Source organism: Falco rusticolus, chromosome 15, assembly GCF_015220075.1.
Source record: "Falco rusticolus isolate bFalRus1 chromosome 15, bFalRus1.pri, whole genome shotgun sequence".
NCBI classification, from domain to species: Eukaryota; Metazoa; Chordata; class Aves; order Falconiformes; family Falconidae; genus Falco; species Falco rusticolus.
Window position 1 is genome coordinate 2,513,484 of NC_051201.1, and position 22,003 is coordinate 2,535,486.

Genomic DNA, 22,003 nt, shown 5'->3' on the forward strand with positions numbered 1-22,003 from the left:
TGTCAGTGTATCAAGTGGTAAGTACACTGAATCAAATTCTAAATCAATGGATCATGCTGTTTTATTTATATCATTTAAAACCAGCTTTCATGGAGCTCTGTTCAAGACCATTTCACATACTTGGGAGACACTAAGGACAGTGTGTTTCCTTCTCAGCAACTTCAAAGCCTTGGCTTTAGCATAGACATTTTTAAAAATATCTGCTTTTAAAGCAGTATAGTAACGCTGAATGGGACATTCTTACACTACAAAGATGAGAGGTCCTGCTTTTTCTTCCTTCCATCTTAAAAATAGGACACTAACACTATTGTGAAAGATTTAAATGGATAACATAATGTGCATTAATGTTTTAGGAACAGATGCTCCTCTTGTTTGTACAGCAAGTCACAGATTAAGTACTTTAAATGTTGCCATAAACTGAATATGTGTAAGAACAGTATTATACAATATTCCTTACATCTTGAAGCACCTTGACTCTTGAAAGCAGTATCTAGCATTAAGCAAAATAACGCTCTCGTCATATCTCCTAGAGAAGTCTGCAAGTATCACAGTGCCCTTCGATAGCTTATTCTTTTTTTGAACAGTAAGTGTTCAACATTTGAGCTTTGGTGAACTGAACTGAAGCAGGCTTAAGTTAGTATTTTTTCTGTACATAAACTGCATTAAAAAGCAAATTCCATTTTTTAGCAATATTCTAGAGCAAGTTCTTGTCAAGTTTTTCAAAGTAAAATTCAACACCTTCAGAGGAAACATGAAACGCCTGATCACAGCAAAAGCAGTAAATGTATTTGGATATTATCCATTCTTTGCTTTCTGCTGTTTGCACTTGTTTCTTGACAAAATAGTACTTCATGTAAAATTCTGAAACTGCTACTAAGTGCAAGCTCAAGACCTACCAGAAAGTTATTTATGAACAGTGATCTTTATGCATCAGTCCCAAGCGGTTTCCCCAACAAATGAGAAACCACAAGTAAGCAACCGCCACACTTTTTGACAGTTTCCCATAAATCCAAGAGCGTAACATACTTAAATCGGAATCAAGCGTTGCAGAAGGCACTTTGTAAGTACAAAACAAATACAACATCCCTACCCAGGAATTTTACAATCCAAGAATAACACAGGAGACAATAGGTAGATTAGAGAGGCAGGCAGGTGACAACACACATTGAGCTTGTAGGCATTCCCAAAACAGACTGTATCTTAAAGTATCTTAAAAGAAATGTGTCTTAACTATGGCTAAGTTTTACATAAACACCATGAGAAAAGACAATTTTATTAGTGAGTATTGTGGACAGGAGATTGAGGGAGGGGTGTGTATATAGTTATAAGGATCTCCTCCCAGGGAAGTAGAAGAAAGCATAAAAGTCTCTGTGAAAAAATTACAAGCAAGGAAACCTGTCACCTATAGCTGAGGAAGTCAGAGCAACTCTAGGAGTGACTGGGGATGGCAAAGGGTCAGGTCTTCCTTGAGAACAAGGGTGCCACGGAGTAGGGAAAGGGATACAAGCAGAAGATGATGGGGTTAAAATGATGAGTTTGGAAAATCTTAACAGCTTTCTGAATGTAAGGCCGCAGAGGAGACCTCACAGTAAATAAGCCGGGAGGTAACTGGAGCCTGGACAAAAGAGTACTTTTCATCTGAGATGTTATCTATTCAGGACATAAAAGGTTCCATTTAAGCATTTGGAAATCTACTCACCCTTCTTAACAAAACTTACTCCTTCATCGTTACTGCAGCTTGCTTTTCTTTATCCAATGACAAAACTCTTCAGTTAAAAAGTTTAGACAAATATATTTGAGAATGTCAGAATACTTTCTAACAGATTTGTGGTGAGCATAAAAGTGCGTACAGCTGCCAGGTTATAGCTTAGGCAATTGAAAACCAACCCTTGACAGGATTACAGCCACATACCAGTACGAGAGAATTCATTAAAGTCAGAAAACAATATAGGTACTTAATATCATAGGTTTAAAACCTCTGTAATTTAAAACTAGTGTGGATCTAATGTTCTTCACGATACTATTTTTCGCAGTGGAAGGCAAAATCCAAAAGAACAATGTTAGAATGAATGTTGTCATGAGCAGAGACTATACACAAGGTCTTTCTTACCACATAATTAGCCAAGGGCCTAAAGAATCAATTCGCAAATTAAGTTCTGTGCAAGAAGGACTGAATACCAGCTGCATTTTAGGTTGTGGAAACCCAGTCTACGGTCTACTCTATCAGAGTCTACAGACCTCTATAAATGTACAACATTTCTGGAAAGCACAGAAAAGTAGTCTCCTCAAAATAACAGCCTCTTCTTTTCCTTATCTTACCACCCTGAAAGTGCAAGTAGTACAGTATCTGAAAACTGACGAGGAAAACAGAATCATGCCATCGCTTCATTTAGCACACACAATTAGTAAAAAATAAATTTCAGCATGTTTAGTATATAAAACTTAACGGCTCCCCCACTCCAAAACCGTACTAGTGAAGTTAATAAAATCTCTATCTGTGCTCTCTCTGCTTTACATAATACAGTGAACTGCACTGAGCTGGAGGGTGCCCATGACATTTAAGTCACATAATTCTGCACAGCTCCAATGCACCTGAGAAATACTGACTCCCTTCCAACCACAGCTGAACAGATGGACAGAAGTCACCACGTTAGAAACCATTTAACACACATCACAACTAAATACTCACAAATGGACAAAAAAGGTTTTTGTAACAGTTCCTGAAGATCTACAAAACCAGCATGTACATAGACATCAGGCCCAAACGATGTTTCAAAAATGTTCTTCATTAATCATTTGCTCATTTTTAAGCCTAATTAGAAAGTACAAGATTTAAAAAAAAAAAAAAAAAAAAGCACAACTTTGTTTAAACTGAGAATATGCTGTACTCCAAAACATACAGTAAGAACACATTCATGTCAAAATTAACTGGACTTTTAAAAGAGAAAAACACATCTATCACTTGTTGGCATTTACTTTAAACACTTCTTAGTAATATATATTTTTTCTTATTCCATTAAATGAGAAAGATGTGTAATCCATGGTGGGGGAAAATAAAAAACAAAGAGAGGACGATGAACAAGAAAAGTTCCCTGTATTTTTAAACACAGGTTTCCTCCAGATTAAAGAAAAAGCATACAGTGCATCAGGCGAATACAGCAAAAACATTAATTTTCATTATATTTACATTGGTTTTATCTACTAAAACCTTTCAAAAAATCAGCCTCTATCAAAATTCTTTAGATACTCACACAGTAAAATGGTTTGTAAGTTTGACAGGTCATGCTATAACTCATGTTAGGTCATTTCTTTTCTCCAGAAAACATTTCTGCTCAAACAGACATGTTCATGTATTCAGAGAATAACCACCACACAACAGACTTCTAAAAACGTGGGAACAGCTGTGTACTTCAAATTTCTAAAAGCCTCTTCAGAAAGAAAACATTTATATCAAAACACAAAGGTATACTTCCTGACGTAAACTGCTTAGCTGCATTTCTACCACGGTATGCGAGTTACCTCTATAGCTTTGAAGTTTCAAAAGACAGAGAGGGAAAAAAGGTTAACCAGACCTGAGATTTATTTAGTTGAGTGCACTGTGGGTAAGGACAGTTCCACAACTGTAAGAGTTGCTCTCCAAACACTTGTCCAAATCAGAACTCCTTAGCTAAAATTGTAACCAAGATAATTAAACAACATAAAAATCTCTGGTTTGAAACAATGACTCCCAGTTGAAGTGAGGACCTCTTAAAAGATCATCAACATACCATGTAAAAATACAAGGAGATTTCTTACTAAATCAGAAAAATAAAGAGAAAAGAGATGGGCGATGATTAAGTCAATTAGACTTTACAGACAGCACTTACAATTAAATACTTTAGCACTGCTTATGCAGTTTAAATTACCGGAATAAAGCAGCTTGGACACAGTTTTATTTGGTAGGTTGCACGTTTGCTGCTTTAAGGCCTTTTGGCTTTTTCACTTCTACTCTAATGTGAGTTCGGTAGTGGGTCACACGTGGGCTTCTTCATTCGGTACCTTGTTTCAGTAGGATTTAAATGAAGGCTCCAATCCAGATCTCCAGAAACCAAAGATTCAAAGTTAATCAATTTTAAAATGATGTCCCTTCCCCATTTAAACTCTGACAGGCTCAATGGCATTCAGTTCTTTCGAACAGTATTTCTGGAGGAAGAGATCTTCTTCAGTAAAACAGAGTTTTGAGCTTTGATCTTAGTATTAAATTACCCTCCCATTCGCAGAGAAGTAATTTTACAACTAAAGCACTAAACTTACACTACTGTTTATACCATCCATACCAGAAGATCCACTTGGGGTACAATAAAGTTAGAGAAAAGAAACACACTCTAACATATTCATTCAAAACAACAGCAGACTAATCACTTTTGACAGTTATTAGAATCCATGGGGTAAAATTACATGTTAAATGAAAAAACACTATTTCTTAGTTGGCTGAATAAAGATACACTTGGTATTTTCTATGCCAAAAATATGACATAAATATAGTAAGTCACTTACTAGTAAGCCTTCTAGCCTATTTTAATTTTATTTTAACTGGTAATTCAACACTGAACAATTCTATTCTTGCTGAGTTTTATCTTCAATTGTGAAAGATTACTCCACTTTTAGAACTGCAGTCCAATGAATATGTCAGGTGTTGATATTTCTACTATCCCTATACAAAAGGACATTAATTATCCCGAAGTGAACTTTGGAAAAAATTCACAAAATTTCACAAAAATCAGAGATTCAGTATGTCTACATGCTTTCAGCTCATAAATACTACATCTTAAAATCAATGCTTGTCCGACCATTAACCCTATCTGGAAAACGGATGAGCGTTTTCAGTTTTCTGAAAAGCAAAAGAATCAAGTAACTGTTGCTCAAAGAAAAGACAGAACACACCTTACTGCACATGCAAGAAGAGTAATGTACACTGAAGATCAAATAAAGTCATAAGTCAGAAAAAAAAAAAAAAAAAAACCCAACAAAAACACAACCTTATCCTAGACCATTACTGGAACTGGGCTCTATGCTTCTATGTAATTCTTTTTCAGGAATAGAAATGCTATAACACTAATATTTTTTAAACTATCCTACGTGATTAAATGCTCTTTGAAAACAGCCTGCAGAGTGCAAACAATGTCTTTACATAAATCTATTAACTAAATTCTGATATATCCACAGGTCAATGCCATATTCAAAGTCAGCTAAAGCCCAACTATAAACACGATTTAGTTTTGCTTTCCGGACACGAGATGATGGATGGGAGTCCTGCTGAAAGCCTGTTGTTTAGTCTCAGTCCCTAAGGGCTGAAGTATGCCATTTGTATTTTACAATCCATCGAGATTCCTTTGAGCAACTCCAAGTCACTCAGAATTCTTCAACAGCCGATGAAAGCAAGCTGATGGGTGCTGTAACTTTTGCTTTTTACTGCTGAAGAAAACAAGTCTGCACAACAGACCTATTATTCTTCATCACTTCCTTTATTAATAATTTAATTTCTGTGACATACTGCAGGCTAGTTCGTTTAGCATTCCTTCTGTGCCAGCGGTCCTCTCTCATCTTTGTGAGGGCAAGAAGAGGTAGGTGTGGGGGATTACTAATCTGATTCTCAAAGCATTCATCAATCTCAGAGAGATTTTTAATGGATGAGTGTTCTAAAGGTCTGAAGAAAATCAGATCTGAAGACATTAATGGATTACCTGTTTCTTCAAAATTTACATATACAACAATAGCATAAAAGGCCAACATCACATTTGTCTGTGCAAATCTGTGCCAACCAAGTCAAAAAGGGCAGTACACAACAAATAGCCTCCTAACGTTAGAAACTTCGTTCCTGGTATAGCTGACAGAGCTGTATGAAATATTAACAGACTCCACAAAGAGTACCTTTTATATTTTCACATCAAAATATCAGCACTATCTGTAATCTGACCATATTTTTGAGGGGAACTCCTCAAACAGTCTCAGTCTCCTTTAGCACCCTATTAACCCAAAATTAAACACCCTTTGGAAGCAACTTTGTCTCACAACACGCAAATAGACTGAGCCTAACTTTATAATATGCGTAAGTTGTACAAATATCCATAAAAGTCAAAGAATCCTAAGTCCATATGCCTTAGAACAACATTTTCAAAAACTGTCTTTGGTGCATAAGACTTCCAGTAGACTGACTTCTGAAGTTCTCCAAGTATCAGAGTTTTAGTTGTCAAATTAGTTAGTCAAATTGTTAGTCAGTTCTGAAATCTATGAATGCAACTCTTAAATACTCAGTTTCTGGCTACCTTGAATTAATTCTTACCACTAATTGTATCCTAACTTGTTCACACCCAACACGCTTTTACCAATGGCTGGAGATCATGCAGAAGAAACTGAATCACTCCTAATTGAGGAGTCCTTCTGTTTCAATGTTAAGAGATCAAAAAGACAATGCATTTACCTCTTAATTACAAGGGTCACCTCCTAAGTGCATTCTGCTGCAATAATTACCCTGAAGTAATTTATTCTTCTCTGGTACATCAATGTAAATATGAACTACCACATCCAGAATAACACTTCAGTAAATATTCAATCAATAAGTTTTAAAAAATAATTAGGAAAACTATTAAATTGAACTCTAGGATTCAAGTTACATCTGCATAAAAACAAAATCACTGATACTTTCAAATTTTAATTTATCTTATGTTTTCACCTAAAACTCAGAGATCCTTACATCATCTTGTTTCTGATTAAAATAATAGCAATTAACATTTATTCCAATATTTCAAACCACATAAAATAGAATATCTTTATTAGGCTAATCTAAAATTTTTAGATTTCTCTACATTTGATTTCTGTGTCCAAGGCTTAAAGAATTTTCAGAAAAATCTGACACTACACACTATCCTGTTAACACTCTTTTTAATATAAATTTCCTTATAAAAATTGCTTGCACTCACTAAAATAAATATTTCACGTTCATGAGAATTACACAAGTGGACTATTAAAGTTTCAGGACGAGATAGACTAGTAGATTTTATTTCCCAGAGAAGACATTTTTTTTCCTGAAACAATATTCCAACTTGGTGACAGGAAATCCTGCAGGTTGCATGTGTTAAAGGGTTTAAAATAGAAAAATACTCTGCTGTAGTGGGGCATACTTTTTAAATTTTTATAAGGAATTTTAATTAGCTGTTCTGCCTGCAAAACTAGTAAAAATAATTAAAAAAAAACAACCCTATTCATTCACTCATATCTGATGCTTGCTGTATTGCCTAACAATTCAAGGTTGGACCCATGATACCATCTCTGAAGCTTCCAGTTGAATCTTAGTTCATTCCACCACCACATTGACTTTGCTCGAGTAGCCTTACAGTTAGATCAGCATACCTTCAGAGTTCAGCGTAATAAGCGTGACATTGTTCCCAATACTTTGGCTTCCTAATTGTCCACTGTTGGAAACTGAGTCACTGGCCTCAGAGCCACTCTCTCCGTCTTCATTGTGACTGTCATCGTGCCCTGGCACTTTCACCACTATGGTGTTCTGCCTACGTCCAGGAACAGCACTATGGAAAAGAAAAGTATGTAACTTTGGGAAAACACAATCCTTGACCAAAGACGACTGATTATAAGGGAATTAAAAGCACTAATTGACAAAAGTAAATGCATTACAAAAGCATGCTCCTTTAAACACAAGCCTACTCCTGTTTATAACTCAGAGCTACACAACAAAATAAAATGGAAGGAAAATAGCAGAAGAAATAAAAAAAAATGTAGATGCATACTTTCTAAATTTGCATCAATGGAAAAGCCTAGGCCTCGTGTGCAAAACAAAAATATTTTAATAATTTATTACAACATATTATTTAACAGCTTCTACCCAGAATCTCAAGTTCCACTTAATTTAAAATTTGCTTTAGATTGTACAAACTCTAACAAGCCTTCCCGGGCTGCTGCATATTCCTTCTTCAGCTGGTTAAATACAGGATCTTGGCATGTTCCCAAGCAATCGTACATCTGTAAAAAATATGTAGCTATAGGCACTTTTTCTTTCAACTGTTTGCTGCCATTGAACTAATTCCAGATCCTCCAGGATGTTCTCTCCCCAACCAGAGCAAACCAAGAGTGTACCTATACTGCTGATAAGAGGCTTCCCTAGGCAGAACGGTCAGCCAAATAACACATTCAAGTACCAGTTCAACGCTTTTCCCACTATTATTACCTAGAACATTCCTTATTTTCCACTTCAAACTGCTGCAGAAACTGATACTGATCTGTCAAACCAGGGAGGGAAGGAATGGGGAGGATTCCCATAACTGCTACTAACTTGCTAAGGATATTTTCCAGAGAATCCGCTGCTCTGCTCAATGGTTCTTCCTGCCCAACCATCTTGGCTACAATTGAATTCTGCCGGTCGTTGTTCAGTATTACTGTGGTCTGAGGGACAACACTACAAGACAAAAATCAGAAAGGAAAATGGAATGTAAAGGAACAAACCTTATAAATAATACATTAACACAGTCTTATGGCTTAAATAGTCTACTTAAAAACAGAGAATGCCTCTAAGCCTCGCTCTTTATCCCAGCATCGTGGTTATGCATCCAATGCTAAAGCTGGTAATCCATCGAATTTGACATCTGTACCATCTCAAGTACTCAAATTTTTTTTCAGAGGATGGATGGCTTCAATGGAATTATATAAAAGTCCACAACCCCTGGCAAAGCGATAAAGAATTCAACTCAAGATATACAGGAGAAAGTTTGCAAATCGCAGTTCCAAAAAGCAACCACATTCTTCTTTTGCAAGGTCTGAGAGTGAGCATTTTCAGAGGGAGACTACGGCCAGCTCACACGGTAATACACCATCTTCAGTAGGACAATTCCTATGAAATAAATTTTTAAATTATTTATTGATTGGATTATGAGCTGAGTTAAAAAGCACATACTGTCTTCCAGTGCTGGGGGCTTGTGGAGGGCAGGGAGACAAGTGTGGTACTAGGGCATCAGAGCAGAAAAGGGACAGACTGTAACTTTAACGAATGACAAAACTAAACCATTTCTTACGTGCATTTCACATACAAAAGAAAAAAAATCTGAAACAAGCAACAGAAAAGCATTTAGCGTGTGAGAAACCAGAAAGCCTTTTTTATCACTTATGATGACAATGTAGAAGGAAATAACTAGAGAAGTGTTGCACAGAAAAACGCACTAAGTCTACACTATAATACAGAAGTAAATATGAAGTAAATAATTATCTCCAGCATGCATCTTATCCTATAATTTGATTTCAGAGATTAACGTTATTCCCACACCATTACTCAATATTCTAAGGCATGGTTTTGATATTTAAGACTGTTTTCACTGTGTTCATGGTAAACTTCAGGAGAAAACTTGGAAGATAATTTGTGTTTCAGTGTCAGAGAAGGCTTTCTTTTCTCTTTGCTTCCCACAGTAAATAGTCCGCTATTGTTTTTACTGGTCCAACATCTCAAACATGACTGACAGTCATTTATTTTTCCTAACTGTAGTCCTCAGCTAATTATTGAAACAAATTAAACAAATCTGATGACAGCAACTCTGTTTATTTCAGCTGTAATTGAGTGCCTGCTTGCTTGAATATTCATGTGTCTACATAAGACTTTAGGCACTAGGATATCCATCATTAAGACCTAGAGAAAAGACAAGAAACTGTCATAAGAGCTAACAATAAATGGATCTCAACTTTAGCCCAGATAAAATGGTTAACCACAGCGGTTTTGCATACAAAAAGCCCCGGAGCCTAATGCCCTGCCTCCCTCTTACAAGAACTGCATCTGTTGCTAGCAACAAATGGGATTCCGCATGGACTGCCAATGATCTGTCGGACTGCAAACCTTGAGAAGCTCTGGAAGATGTTTGTCTGATCATAGACAAGTACAGACTGTACTATAGCTTTGAAGTTCAAATTGTATTAAGCAATAAATGAGTGTTTTCTGTTGGGTTTTTTTTTAGTTGCTATCTAGAGTATAGGGGTTTTCAATGTTTTCATGGTCACCTTTTCAAAATTTTCCCCATTATGAAGGGGAAAACAACCGCACATTTTTTATTTTAAAAAAAAAAAAATGGCAACTTCTATTTTCTCAATACCAGCACTGAACATTAAAAAAAAAAAATAATAACCCACACACCCCAGATATGCACCAATTACTTGATAAAACATTGATACGTGGCGATGCTGGCAGTCCCCCAACTCTAGCAGCAATATGTGTTCTCATTATGTTTCCCAAATTGTCCAAATAGCTACATTTGAAGTTTTTACAGGCCAGTTTAAAATGTTCAAGAATTTTACATTTCCTTTTAGACACTTTCCTTTATCACTATCTTTCTTGCAATCACTTCTGAATGCCTGTTTAAAATATCACTTACCAAAGCTTATTTTTAATGAATACTCTGAATAATTAATTTCAGCTGTAGAGATAAATGCAATAAAATTACATTTATACAGTCCTTAGGATTTTGCTCATATTAAGTTTATATTTGAAAAAGTCTTAGCACTGAAAATTGGCATAAAATAAGGAAGAAGTTGGGGAGGTTGCTCTTTTTTTTTTTTTATTAGGAATATTCATTTTTAAGGAAGACAATAGGGAGTGAGCTGGACGGCATCTAGCTAGCTTAAGCACACCTTCAGTAAGGCAATACTTGTATACAACCCATCAGCACAGATATATCCCCTGATCAATGCATCAATGTATGTACAAGTAGCTTGCTCCAATGCATAAGTATTTCTTTCAAATTTATCCCTAAACACCCATGAAAACACTGGCTCCTCTCTAGCTATTAACTTTTCCCAGTTAGTAGAGTGGATTATTGACAGGAAAAATCCACCTTCACAGTTGTTTTGGGAGGAGCCACTAACTAAACATACTGTTTTACTGACACGTATTTTCCTGGCTATACAGCATAAAGGCAAAACCAGACACCACATACACAAGGAAAACCTCTGTCACAAGACACAGCTACCACCAAATTGTCCATCAATTGTTTTACATTTGGAAATGAACTGTTATCAAGTTGTACGCACTCAAAGAATCTATAAAGCAGTCTGGCAAGCAGAGTCACACAAAGGTCAGTGGTAGAGAACAGCTAAAATAAGCATTTGGAAACATTCAACACAAGAAATCTATAACCTCCAATTAACCTTTCCCTGTGATTAACCTGCCTAAGTAGGAACTCTACATCTAGTTTGAAAATAACTAAATAGAAGTTTCTTGTTGGACAAAAGATTATTTCTGTGTTCTGCATCTACTAACGCAATGACTCTGGTAAAACTCACTCAATTCTTTTGTTTTCAGTCTTAAAGGAGAAGGAATTTCTTATGTTTAATGCTTAACTCCTGAAGAATGACGCTTTCAAAAAACAGTCTGCATGAGGAGGATGAGGTAACCTTTCCATTCAAAATGTCATAAATATTAACCAAGAAACTACAGTTCTGGTCCATGTTCTACATGGAACAAGAAGGGCTATAGAATTTGCTGACAAATTCTGAAATGAGGCATCACAAGGCAGAAATTTTTCAGAGCTGATGCTGTGAAACATGAGCAGTTACTTACCTGGAAGAAAAAGAAAGTAATAATTGGGACCGATACAAAAAGCCACCATTATGCTTGAAACAGGAGAGTTGCACAGGGTTGTCTTAGACTCCAATTAGTACACAGAAGAAATGGATATCCACAAGATTCCTTGCAGATACGGGAATGTGCTTCCCTTTAACTTTCCTGTGAGACGTTCTAATCTCCATTTTCAGGTTTGTTTATTTATTTTAAAGAGACAACAAAAATAAATCTGCTGAAGAGACACAAAATTAAACAAGGAGTTCTATGTAAAGTCAAAACATTGTGCTAACCTGACAAAACAAATCAGAAATATCATTAAAACTTATTACAGCCTAGTGCATCCTCATACTGGATTATTTCCTTTTCCAGTCTCATACTGAAGATAAATCAACTTTAACCATTACTTATGTACTAAAATACAGAGAACAAAAATCACAGAGAAGGAGGAAGAAAGCTTCTGATATTCACTCTGATCCCAAATGAAGCAATTCTTCCTATGACTGCTGCCAGTACTATACTCACAGAGAAAATGGAAAGAAAATATTAAGGGGGTCAGTGGGAGTGCTTCAGAAACCCAGTGTTGTTGCACAGGCTTTAGTACTTTCCATTTGCATTCACATATTCCTTTCCCCATAAGCAGAGACTGGTTCTGCAATTTGCCTATTCTTGGACACAGCTTAGTAAGAAACTTAAAATGTGTGCAACCTACAGATACTATTATTTTGGGAAATTTTTTCAAAGGCAGTTGACAGAATGATCTGTTAAATTACAGGTGAAAATATTTCTTAAAAAATAAACATCTTCAAGTGTGCATATTTAGCTTCCACCTTTTTTAAAAAAATATAAAAGGATGATCTATATTTTGCATAAGAAAACTGCTGCCAAAGGTACTTTTCAGTATGGAAAACGTGTGAGTCATAGATATGATCATTAGTCTTAACTGTTGGTTTTTCATTGCCAATAACCTGTCAATCACACAGAATGCAGCCAATGAAATAAAAGAACTTTTGGCAATGCCAGGACCCCATCTCCTCCCTCTTCCCAGACAAGGTTTTCATTTAGAAAGAAAATAAAGCAAAAGAAACTATGTGACATTTCTACCTTTCACAAGGTACAATATCAAAAGCGTTCCAAATGGATGAAAATTCCTTTTGGAAAAATTCAGACCAAAATTTTCAGACAAGAAGTTATTCTTGTTTTCCTAGACATGCTAATATAGACTAGTTAATGGAATATTTGTAGCAGCGCTCAACCAGTTAAAGAAAAGAAAGAAGAGAGCCCTCTGTTTAGACCATTTCTGAGCCTCCTTTGCACATGAGAACATCTGCAAATAGGTAAATCGGAGCTCAGAGAGCTGGGCTTAGGGACACTGAGCTAGCCACACCTACACAAACTGCTGTTTCCTCCCTATATAATACTTTGTGGTCACTGCAACGCCCACATAGTGTGTGCTGCTTATCTGGAAGGCAGGGCTCCTGGGGATATCATTCTCATCTTCCTCTAGTGTACATATTAGAAGGAGATGCAGAAAGAGAATAGATCAGGAAGGCAGGAGTCGGAGTTACTGCTGGCAGACTGCTTGTACCAGAGATCTCCAGCCAAACACAGCTTTAAGTCTGGGCAAGTCTGGGAAACAGACCTCGAACTCTAATAGTTTCCAGTTTACTGCTGGGGACAAACATGAAAACTTAAATGTATAGGTCATGCATGTGTGGGGGCTCTGAAGGAATATTACAATTAGCCCTACCATGAAGAAAATCTAAATATTTTTCAAATTATACAGAAAAGTACCATTTTAGAAATGTGGTGTTTTCCTTAGCTTTTTTTCCTTTTTTATCTTTCACCAACACTTGTGTCCATCTGCAAAAGCAGCCACTCTTTGGATCTTTTAATCACTTTTAAGGAAGATAATGTTGAAATGCTCCTTCCTCTTGATGACCACCTGCTTCCTTTGCCTTCTGCACACACAGTTAAGATCCCCTATCCAAACAGGAATGAGAAAACTGACTTATGAATTTATAGTATAGTATACATGAACAAAGCCACAAAGCATACCCAAAATTACATTGGATTTATGCCCAAAAAAATGAATACAGCTCTTCATCTCCCAGGAGAAAACAAACTTGCTAACAACCAAACCATTCACCAAGACGAAGACTTGGGGGACACCTGCAGTAGGGTAAGGAGCTGTATACACACTTGAACAGTTAAAGTTTTAATGTCCCTAAACCATGCATTCGCCTAGTCACAGCCAATTGCCAGAAAAGCAGCAGTGCTATCCGTCATTCTCAGTAAGAGTTCAGTCATCAAAAATTATCTTTGCATTCTTTGCATCTGGAACATCACATATGAGCAGACATTATAAAGACAGCACTAATGATTAGGTCCTGTAAAAAGACAAGCCAAAGTACACTAGCCATCACTGGAGAGAGATTCATGGATCTGAAAACTGAGAAAGCTGTAATCAATTTATAATAAAGATAAAGCAAATGCAGAATTTATTAAAACATACTGTTAACAGTTTAAGAACATTTAATATCAAATATTCAGCTCAAATATGTATGAGCCAGACGTTTCCCAAGTTACAAAATACATCTATATAGAGTTTATTGTACTCAGCCTTACCTACAGAGAGAGCCTCTGAATTGGCTGACAATCAAAAAAACATCCATTGCTAGCTTTAAGACCAAATTTATCAACCAATGTTAAAAGCTGTTCAGATCTGCTGCGGATTATTCCACTCTGATAAAAGCTAAACACACCTGTACAACCAAGTGTAATCATTCATGAATGACAACACCGATTTCCAACTAGTTCTCCAACTAACAAACAGCGAGATAATGCTGCAAGTGACCCAAAGAACCTCCACTTAAAGTCAAACGTATTACTTCAGAAATTTTACAACACTGGCATGGGTACACAAGCAACTTCATACCTTAGCTTTGCTTTAAAAAAATAAAAACAAAACAAAACCCACAAACAGAAAAAGAACCACCACCACAAACAGTTTCTCTTACTTTGAGCACAACTGAAATTCCATAAAAATTAAATGCACAGTGAAACAGAGTCTCCAAAGAACCTTTTGGCCTAAGCAGATACACAAAAGCGGCAGAAACCAGTATATCCCAGCCATGTGCAAGCAACACAACTAGGACTGAAAAATACTGTAACAGAAATGGCACTTATTATTAGTCTTCTAATTATGAACAAGAAAAGGACAGGTCATGACTTAAAATAACAGGTCACTGTAAGCCTCTTTAAAGATAAATGTACTCGTAAAAATAAAACAGCAAAGATATCTTTTTTTCAGACCGTATAGAAAGAAATTCACGGTTATTACCCTTCTTTGAGCCTTAACTTCCTGAACTAGATAAGCAGTGGTACTGCAGCCTACTGGAGATTGTATTAAACATGAAATGAGAAAGGCTGATCTATAAGGGAAGGACAGTCGTTTTCCGTAACAAAATATGTAGGCTTGGCTGATCTTGAACGTAGTTACTAGGAATGAAATTATCCATTGCAGCCTTAGTACTAAAATAGAAATTGCTGTATGTTTAGAAAACATTGTATGAAACAAAAGTAAAGACTCTGAACCCTTTATTATATAATTAGCTACTTAATTAAAGTTTAATTTCCAAACTTTCTTACAAATTCCAATATATAATATCAGCATTAAGTCTGACTTATGTGGCACTAGGAGTTTGGGGGTGACAGAAGCAGTGTTATAAATTGGCTTTCAATACACTAGTTACAGCAACGAAAGCCTCAATGGTCTCCAGATAACAAACTGCAAATAAATACAACACTAGGTTTCTGCGGACAGAACTCAATCAGCTCTTACAGAGCCGGTTCATAAATAATTTCCATTATGTATCTTAGTTTTTCTGGCTTTTTGTAATTACCCAACCAGCTACGTGCACTTGCCACCACACACACATTTTTATAGAAAGGCCATGGATGCCATGGATGCTGCTACTCTGAGAGCTGGTACTGAATCTTTAATTTCTATATACCCTGAAGGGATGTTAAAGAAATACCACTCTTCACTTTTTACAAAGAATACAATTTTAGAAGTTATTAGGAGCAGATTTCCTGTCTCATACTCCACCCTTCAATATGGAACAAAGAGATTTAGCTAAAGATATGCAAAAATGTACAGTTCTACAAAAAGGGAAAATTCTGTTTGGAAAGACACTCAGATTCCAAACAGTGTGTTTTTTACGTTTGGAAATGTATCAGTTAAATAGCATCTGCTGCCAAATAAAGCAGATGGAAGACTGGCTCTTTGCCATCTTACCAACCTTGCCGAGACCTTGCTAGATGTTAGGCTGTTTCATCCTTTTGAAGCTCTGAATCCATCTATAGCTCTTTTCCACCTTGCTTAAAGCAAAAGTAGGACTCTCCAAAAACACTGTAGACTATTTGTTTTAAAATTATACTACTATGCATTATTTTCCATAAGTAGCAAGACCAGTTGTTTTAACAACTTATAAAAACAGTATTACTGGTACTTTAATCTGGTGTAAACTGGTATGCAAATTATTTTCGAACACAACTTAAATTTCTGTCCTTTCCAAAGGAAAATGAAAACTTGCCCCCTTTAATATCACAAGTAGATCCGCTGCTTTCTGCTTCATTCATTTGTTCTGTTGTACGCACAGAATGAAACACCCCAACTTACAGGAAAAGTTTCTAGGGAGTGCTCTTCTGGATTTTCAAACTCACAAACATCTTGAGAGACCATAACATTAAAAATATTTAAACTCTCAAAACGGGAGTCCAAATGAATATATAAGGCTTTTCTGCCCCCTTCTGTTTATTATATGCTTGATATACTATACATTTTAAGAATTAATTTATGTAACATACGCTTCCACAATCTAGTGCACTACAAATACATGAAAATTTTTAGTTCCACTAAAATATAATCCTAATAATCATTTTCACCCATTTTAGAACATTCATGAGGTAAACAACGTCCACTTCCATAAAACAATTGAAAAGAATGATGGTGTTTATTTAGGCAAAAGGAAAAGCATGAACCATATGAAGGCATTTGTCCTGAACCAAATTTCAAGTCTGCACCCATTAGTTATTCCTTGAATGCAAGAGCTGGTTATGCTCACAGAACCATAGAATTAAAGTAAATGTTCTGCCTTCCCCAGAATTCATCTAATATGACCTTACGGGATTTGGCAAGGGGGTAGGTTAACCCACATTTTAATACTACTGTAATTGGTTTTAAATGTTCTTAGTCTAATTACACTAGTAAATGTCCCTCTAATCTGTGTATAAAACTCAAAGCCTTTTTGATCCCCACGTACATGCCTCTCTCTCATTCTCAGATCCCCTTACAATTAAAGGATGTTGATTTCTAAAATGTCTTGGCACAAGGGGCAAGTTCTGTATGCATTCAGTTCTCTTGTTCCCGAGCGTACTGTTGTGAATAGCAGTATATTGCGCCACACGGGACTTCATACAACTGCATTCCTGGGTTTCGTGACATAATTTTCACATAAGGTTTTTCTTTACAAAATAAAAGGATTCACTGAAGTCTCAGATGCAGAACAAAGTTCCTGTGTATTAGCTAAGTGGGAATAAATAAACTGTTTACCCACATGTGGTTCAGAGCAAGCACAAATTACTTCCAATACTTTAAACCTCCTAATTTAATGGATTTCACGTTTGTCATGGGCTAAGTAGCAACAGGAAAACTTACTGTACGATTACCTGGCAAACAGTAAAATATTAACTCTCGTAACACATCTACAAGACTGAAACTTTTGCCTAAACCTTGAAGGAAGACTTTCTTTTCAGTGCGCACTACTGAAAATCTTAGCTAGCATTATATTTAAGAGTGCAAGATTGTATATTTCTGAAATATTATTTCTAGTGTTTTAAGCCTTACAGGCACATTTTAAACACCACCACCACAATTAAAGAGATCCAAGCCACATATTTTGCATCCATTTCTCAGACGTAAGTTAACAGCTGCTACCTGCTAGGCTCTCATTTGAATCATTGAGCTACTATAAATGACATTTCATCAGAAACCATTAACTTAAGAAAAGTTGGACTTGGGAGAATGAATCAACACAGTTCAAATCTTGGTCAGTTTGAACACTTTTATAGATTAAGTTCCATCCCATATATGCATGAATTATTGAACCCTCCAAAACACAGATGAAATGTTGGTATTGAATTGTTATTTTAATTCCACAACTGACCTTGCACTCTCAAACTAAACACTATCTGGAAGTTATACATTGTTTCTCAATTTATCAAATCCCAACAACAAATTACTAAACACTTGGCTCCTCAATATCTTAGTGCAACAATAATGGAATGCAAAATTCTAATGAGAGCACTGCTACACAAGCTTCTTAAATCCAAGATGCCATTTCTCCTTAGTCCTGTGTGAATTTTAACTCCCAATAGCAAAAAAGTATAAAATCTTCTCAGACTGATGGTTTTAAACAAAATAAATCTTCACTTGCTGATGGTCCATAACAAAAACTCCAGACAGACAACTAACAGGGCAGGCTTAATTTTTAAGTATCTAAATCTCCAGCAGAAATGTCCAAAGCAAGAATTACCATTGTTTGCAGCACTGCTGCTGTAGATCTTGCAGGATAAAGCAAATAATAATTAAAAAAAATCACTGTCATGAGAGTTCTTAAACTATTTTCAGTATAAAGTTGTATTGATCCTAAGTATAATGAATCACAGAAGTCCACTTAATTCATAGCAGGTACTTACACATGAAATGCATGTTCCAATGCAAGCAAAATAAGATGTAAAGTAGCATTCTTACTGCTACGCAGGACCAGAATCAATCTCTAGACGTTGAGGCTGACAAGCTATTGTGACAAATTAGGAAACTTTGGAAAACATTGTCGTGTTTTTCTGGGAATCAAAGATATCAAGTGGCTGGGTTTTTTCATACCACAGCCAAAGAACCTAACTCTGCAGCCCTGGCTAAAGAAAGAGGGGCTGACATCTAATCAAAGAATGCCTCTATTTGATCAGTTCAGTTTCATAAACTGAATTTTTGAATGCAAGACAAAAATCATAATTTTCAGAGAAGCATGTCTACTACACCTCAAGAAGGTATTTGGGTTTTTCCATTAGTTCACTTATATATTTCAAGCCACGACAATTCTTCACGCTAAAATACTGCTCGTCACTTGCTGGCATTGTAAGGTGATAGTAGCTAACCTCCTTCTTTTAAGAAAACCATGCAAAACATGCTTCACACATTCAACTTGAAAGCAAGAGTGAGTGAATGTGTTTATACATGAATGCATGTGTTAAGAAATACCTTTATCACCTGTTTTGCAGCAAGGATTTAAAAAAAATAAAAGGGAGACAGCAGAACAGAAAACAGAGGCCCCTAAAGGCATGAAAAGTAACAACATTGTGGACCAATCAATAAAATTATGAATGGCAGTTTAAATTCTGACTCCCTTAGTCAAAATTCCACTTTGCCACAATTTTTTTAGCACAGTATCAAAATTTTGCTTCTATTTATGTGCTCTTTAAAAACTTGAGATTCTAAACAAAATTTTTAAATTCGTGAAAACAGGTAAAATCCTCTGGTGTCATGAAGTTTTAACTATGATCTTTACATTTTGTTAATATTGACTTTGTCCCCTAAATGTGAGCGTACCTGAAATGAACATGGTGAAAATAGATCGCAGACAATCATGCCATTTTCCTTCAGCCCCTTCCATGCCCAGACATAAACAGAGTGGGCTCGCATGAAAGAGCTATTCACACGAGGACAGCACAATCATCCCCAATTCTTCATGAAACAAACCTGTTAATTTTAAACAGAACCCTTACTGGCTGAAGCTACAGACATGACACTTGAACTGGTAATTTAAAATAAATGTTTGCGCACAGCACCATTGACTGATGACAGAAAGTGGCAGGGAAAGGTTGTAATTTATTGATACCACAGGATCCAATCCAAAACAATGACAGAAGCTCATCTGTGTTTTTGTCGGCCACTCCCAGACTTAAAGGTCTGCACTAAAGGCGCTGCTGGATGAGGCCCCAGAAAGGGGCTCTAACATGAGATAAAGGATAAATAAATCTGGCTTGCTCATAGAAAGTGACAAGGATTTCTGAAAACCTGATGAGCTCCAAAGCTTCTCCAAATAAAACCTCTGTAATACATTCGAACACCCCAAATCGCTGACTGTATTTTCAAGACATCATCTGTAACACTCCACTCCCTCTCACCCCCAAAATAGTGGCTTAATTTTACATCTTCTACTGAACTGCCTGCTGAGTTGTCTCGAGGACTGAATTGGCTTCTAGAGAAATATTTTTTCAGATCTAAAGTTCAGTGCATGAGATCAGGTTCACAGCAGGCAGAGTAATGTACCTGTAACTTGAAAATAAACCATATACCATACATCTTTCAGGACACTATATTCCTCAATACATGCTTTGTTTCAAACTGGCTACTTAAAAAATAAAAATCTTCCTGGAAATTGAGAGTATTCAGATCTGAAGAGGGTGTATTTCCAGGAAGAGACAGTTAGCGCTTAACTTCTATTAAAGACAGTAGCAATTCCAAAGGTTTACGGTGTTAATTTATTTATCACTGAATTTTAAAAAAAAAAAAACCAACAAAAAAACCCAAAAAAAAACCCCAGCCATAAATTAATCTTTGATGGTGGTTTACATCACCTAATGAGTTATAGTATCAACCACAGCAGATGTGGGAAAGAGGTTAACTATATACACCAGAGACTCAACAGCCACTACTTAGCGATAAGGACTGAAGAGTTACTATTCTTTCTAAAAGCCTAGATTAGCATAGTCGGATTATTTATTATAAACTATAAAAATCCTTATGATAGAAGTACAACAAAAATGAAAAAGCTATTCAGTACCTGCTAACATGAATTTAGGTTGGTCAAGAGGTAACTCACAGGAAAAAAATATTTAAAAAATAAATTCTAGCAATTTGGGGTTTTGTAACAATACCTTGATTATATTTCTTTAGGTTGGTTTGTTTGTTTTCCTAAAGGCTTTATGCAGGAGCAACAGTAGTTTTGCTAGATCTAGAGGAACAGTCATCCTACAGTTCTTTCCTCCCCAAATCCTTTACAACTGCTTTACAACTTCACTTAAAATCATCCCAGTTTTCAATTTTGCATTATTTGACTACAAAAACCACTTGTAAACAACGAAACTATCACACACCAGAAACAGAGATCTGGAACTTGGGAAATCCAGAGCCAAAAGGCTTGCCAACTGGCACGCTGCAAACAAAGTGGATGGACAAATCCTGTTCTTCAAAACCTATTACACCCTGTTGATTAAACTTAATGGTAAAACATATTAATGATCTACACCTACAAAAATAAAGCAAGTTCATACACCCCATCTGGTACACAACTGCATCAAGCCTTCTCTTTTGCATGTAAAAACTTGCTTTGTATCTTAAGACAAAAAAAAAAAAAAAAAAAAAAAGAAAAAGAAAAATGCTGTTTTCTAAAACTAGCTGATTGAACCTGCCAACACCCCAATTAGCTGCAGACAAGACAGTCTGAAGCACCTCCAATTTAATAAGCTTATGTCCAGCCCACTAACAAGTCTTGTTCAAGGATACGTGTTTGCACATTAACGGACTGCATTAAACTGCAATTCCATTTAACTCTCCAGCTCCCATTAAAAATAAAAATACATGCAATTCTCAGGGATCAGTATCCTTAATCAGTTAGCCACAAATGCATATGGTAAAGAATCAGATGTATGTGGTTTCCATTTCATCATAACAAAGGCTCAAGGAGAATGCCTGAACAAAAGAAAAATTCCATTTACCTATGGAATACTCCGCATTTCATCAGAAGCACTTCTATAATTAAGTATGAAGAAAACAAAAAATTTACATTTAAATCCTCTCCAAAATGAATACACTTTTTAAAACTGCTCTCAATTACATTTATTTACCCAACATGAATTTCCAAAGTAACAGACCAGCATTGTACAAAGTAGTATTTGCACAAAATAGCCGTAAAAACAAATGATGGAGGGTTCTGCAAAACCAAAACAAATTCCTATGTTATCTGAAGCAACCAACCTTAACCATTTACACTAGGGCTTACCCACTCACAAAAATGATGAATGGAAAGACGTTGACAAAAATAACACTGTTTCTGGACTGAAATCTTTCGGATGAAATATTTACTTCAGAACATGGATAAAAGATTTCAGTTGCACTGTCACACTGTGTGTTCATCAATTTATAAATCTCAAGACCTGGGCACATGCTAAATTTCAGACTTATCATTTGAGGCTGCCATTCTGACAGGCCATCAGGCATTGCAGCAGTTCTCATATCCAAGAAACTTTCAGCAGCTACTGGAATTTTTGACCAGCATGGTACCTCATAAA

At 36.1% G+C, this 22,003-nt stretch overlaps 1 protein-coding gene across 7 annotated transcripts in view; it reads right to left on the bottom strand.

The window, feature by feature from the left end:
• LOC119157770 (BTG3 associated nuclear protein) overlaps positions 1 to 22,003 on the bottom strand; it is a 152,541-nt gene that overhangs the window by 107,917 nt on the left and 22,621 nt on the right. For 4 of the 7 annotated variants that reach the window (XM_037409011.1, XM_037409008.1, XM_037409009.1 and 1 more), the window contains 2 exons: positions 8,327 to 8,449; positions 7,390 to 7,565 (listed from right to left, as the gene is read on the bottom strand). In XM_037409011.1, coding sequence (XP_037264908.1) covers positions 7,390 to 7,565; positions 8,327 to 8,449 — 299 coding nt within the window. The other 3 variants (XM_037409015.1, XM_037409014.1, XM_037409013.1) reach the window with 3 other exon arrangements.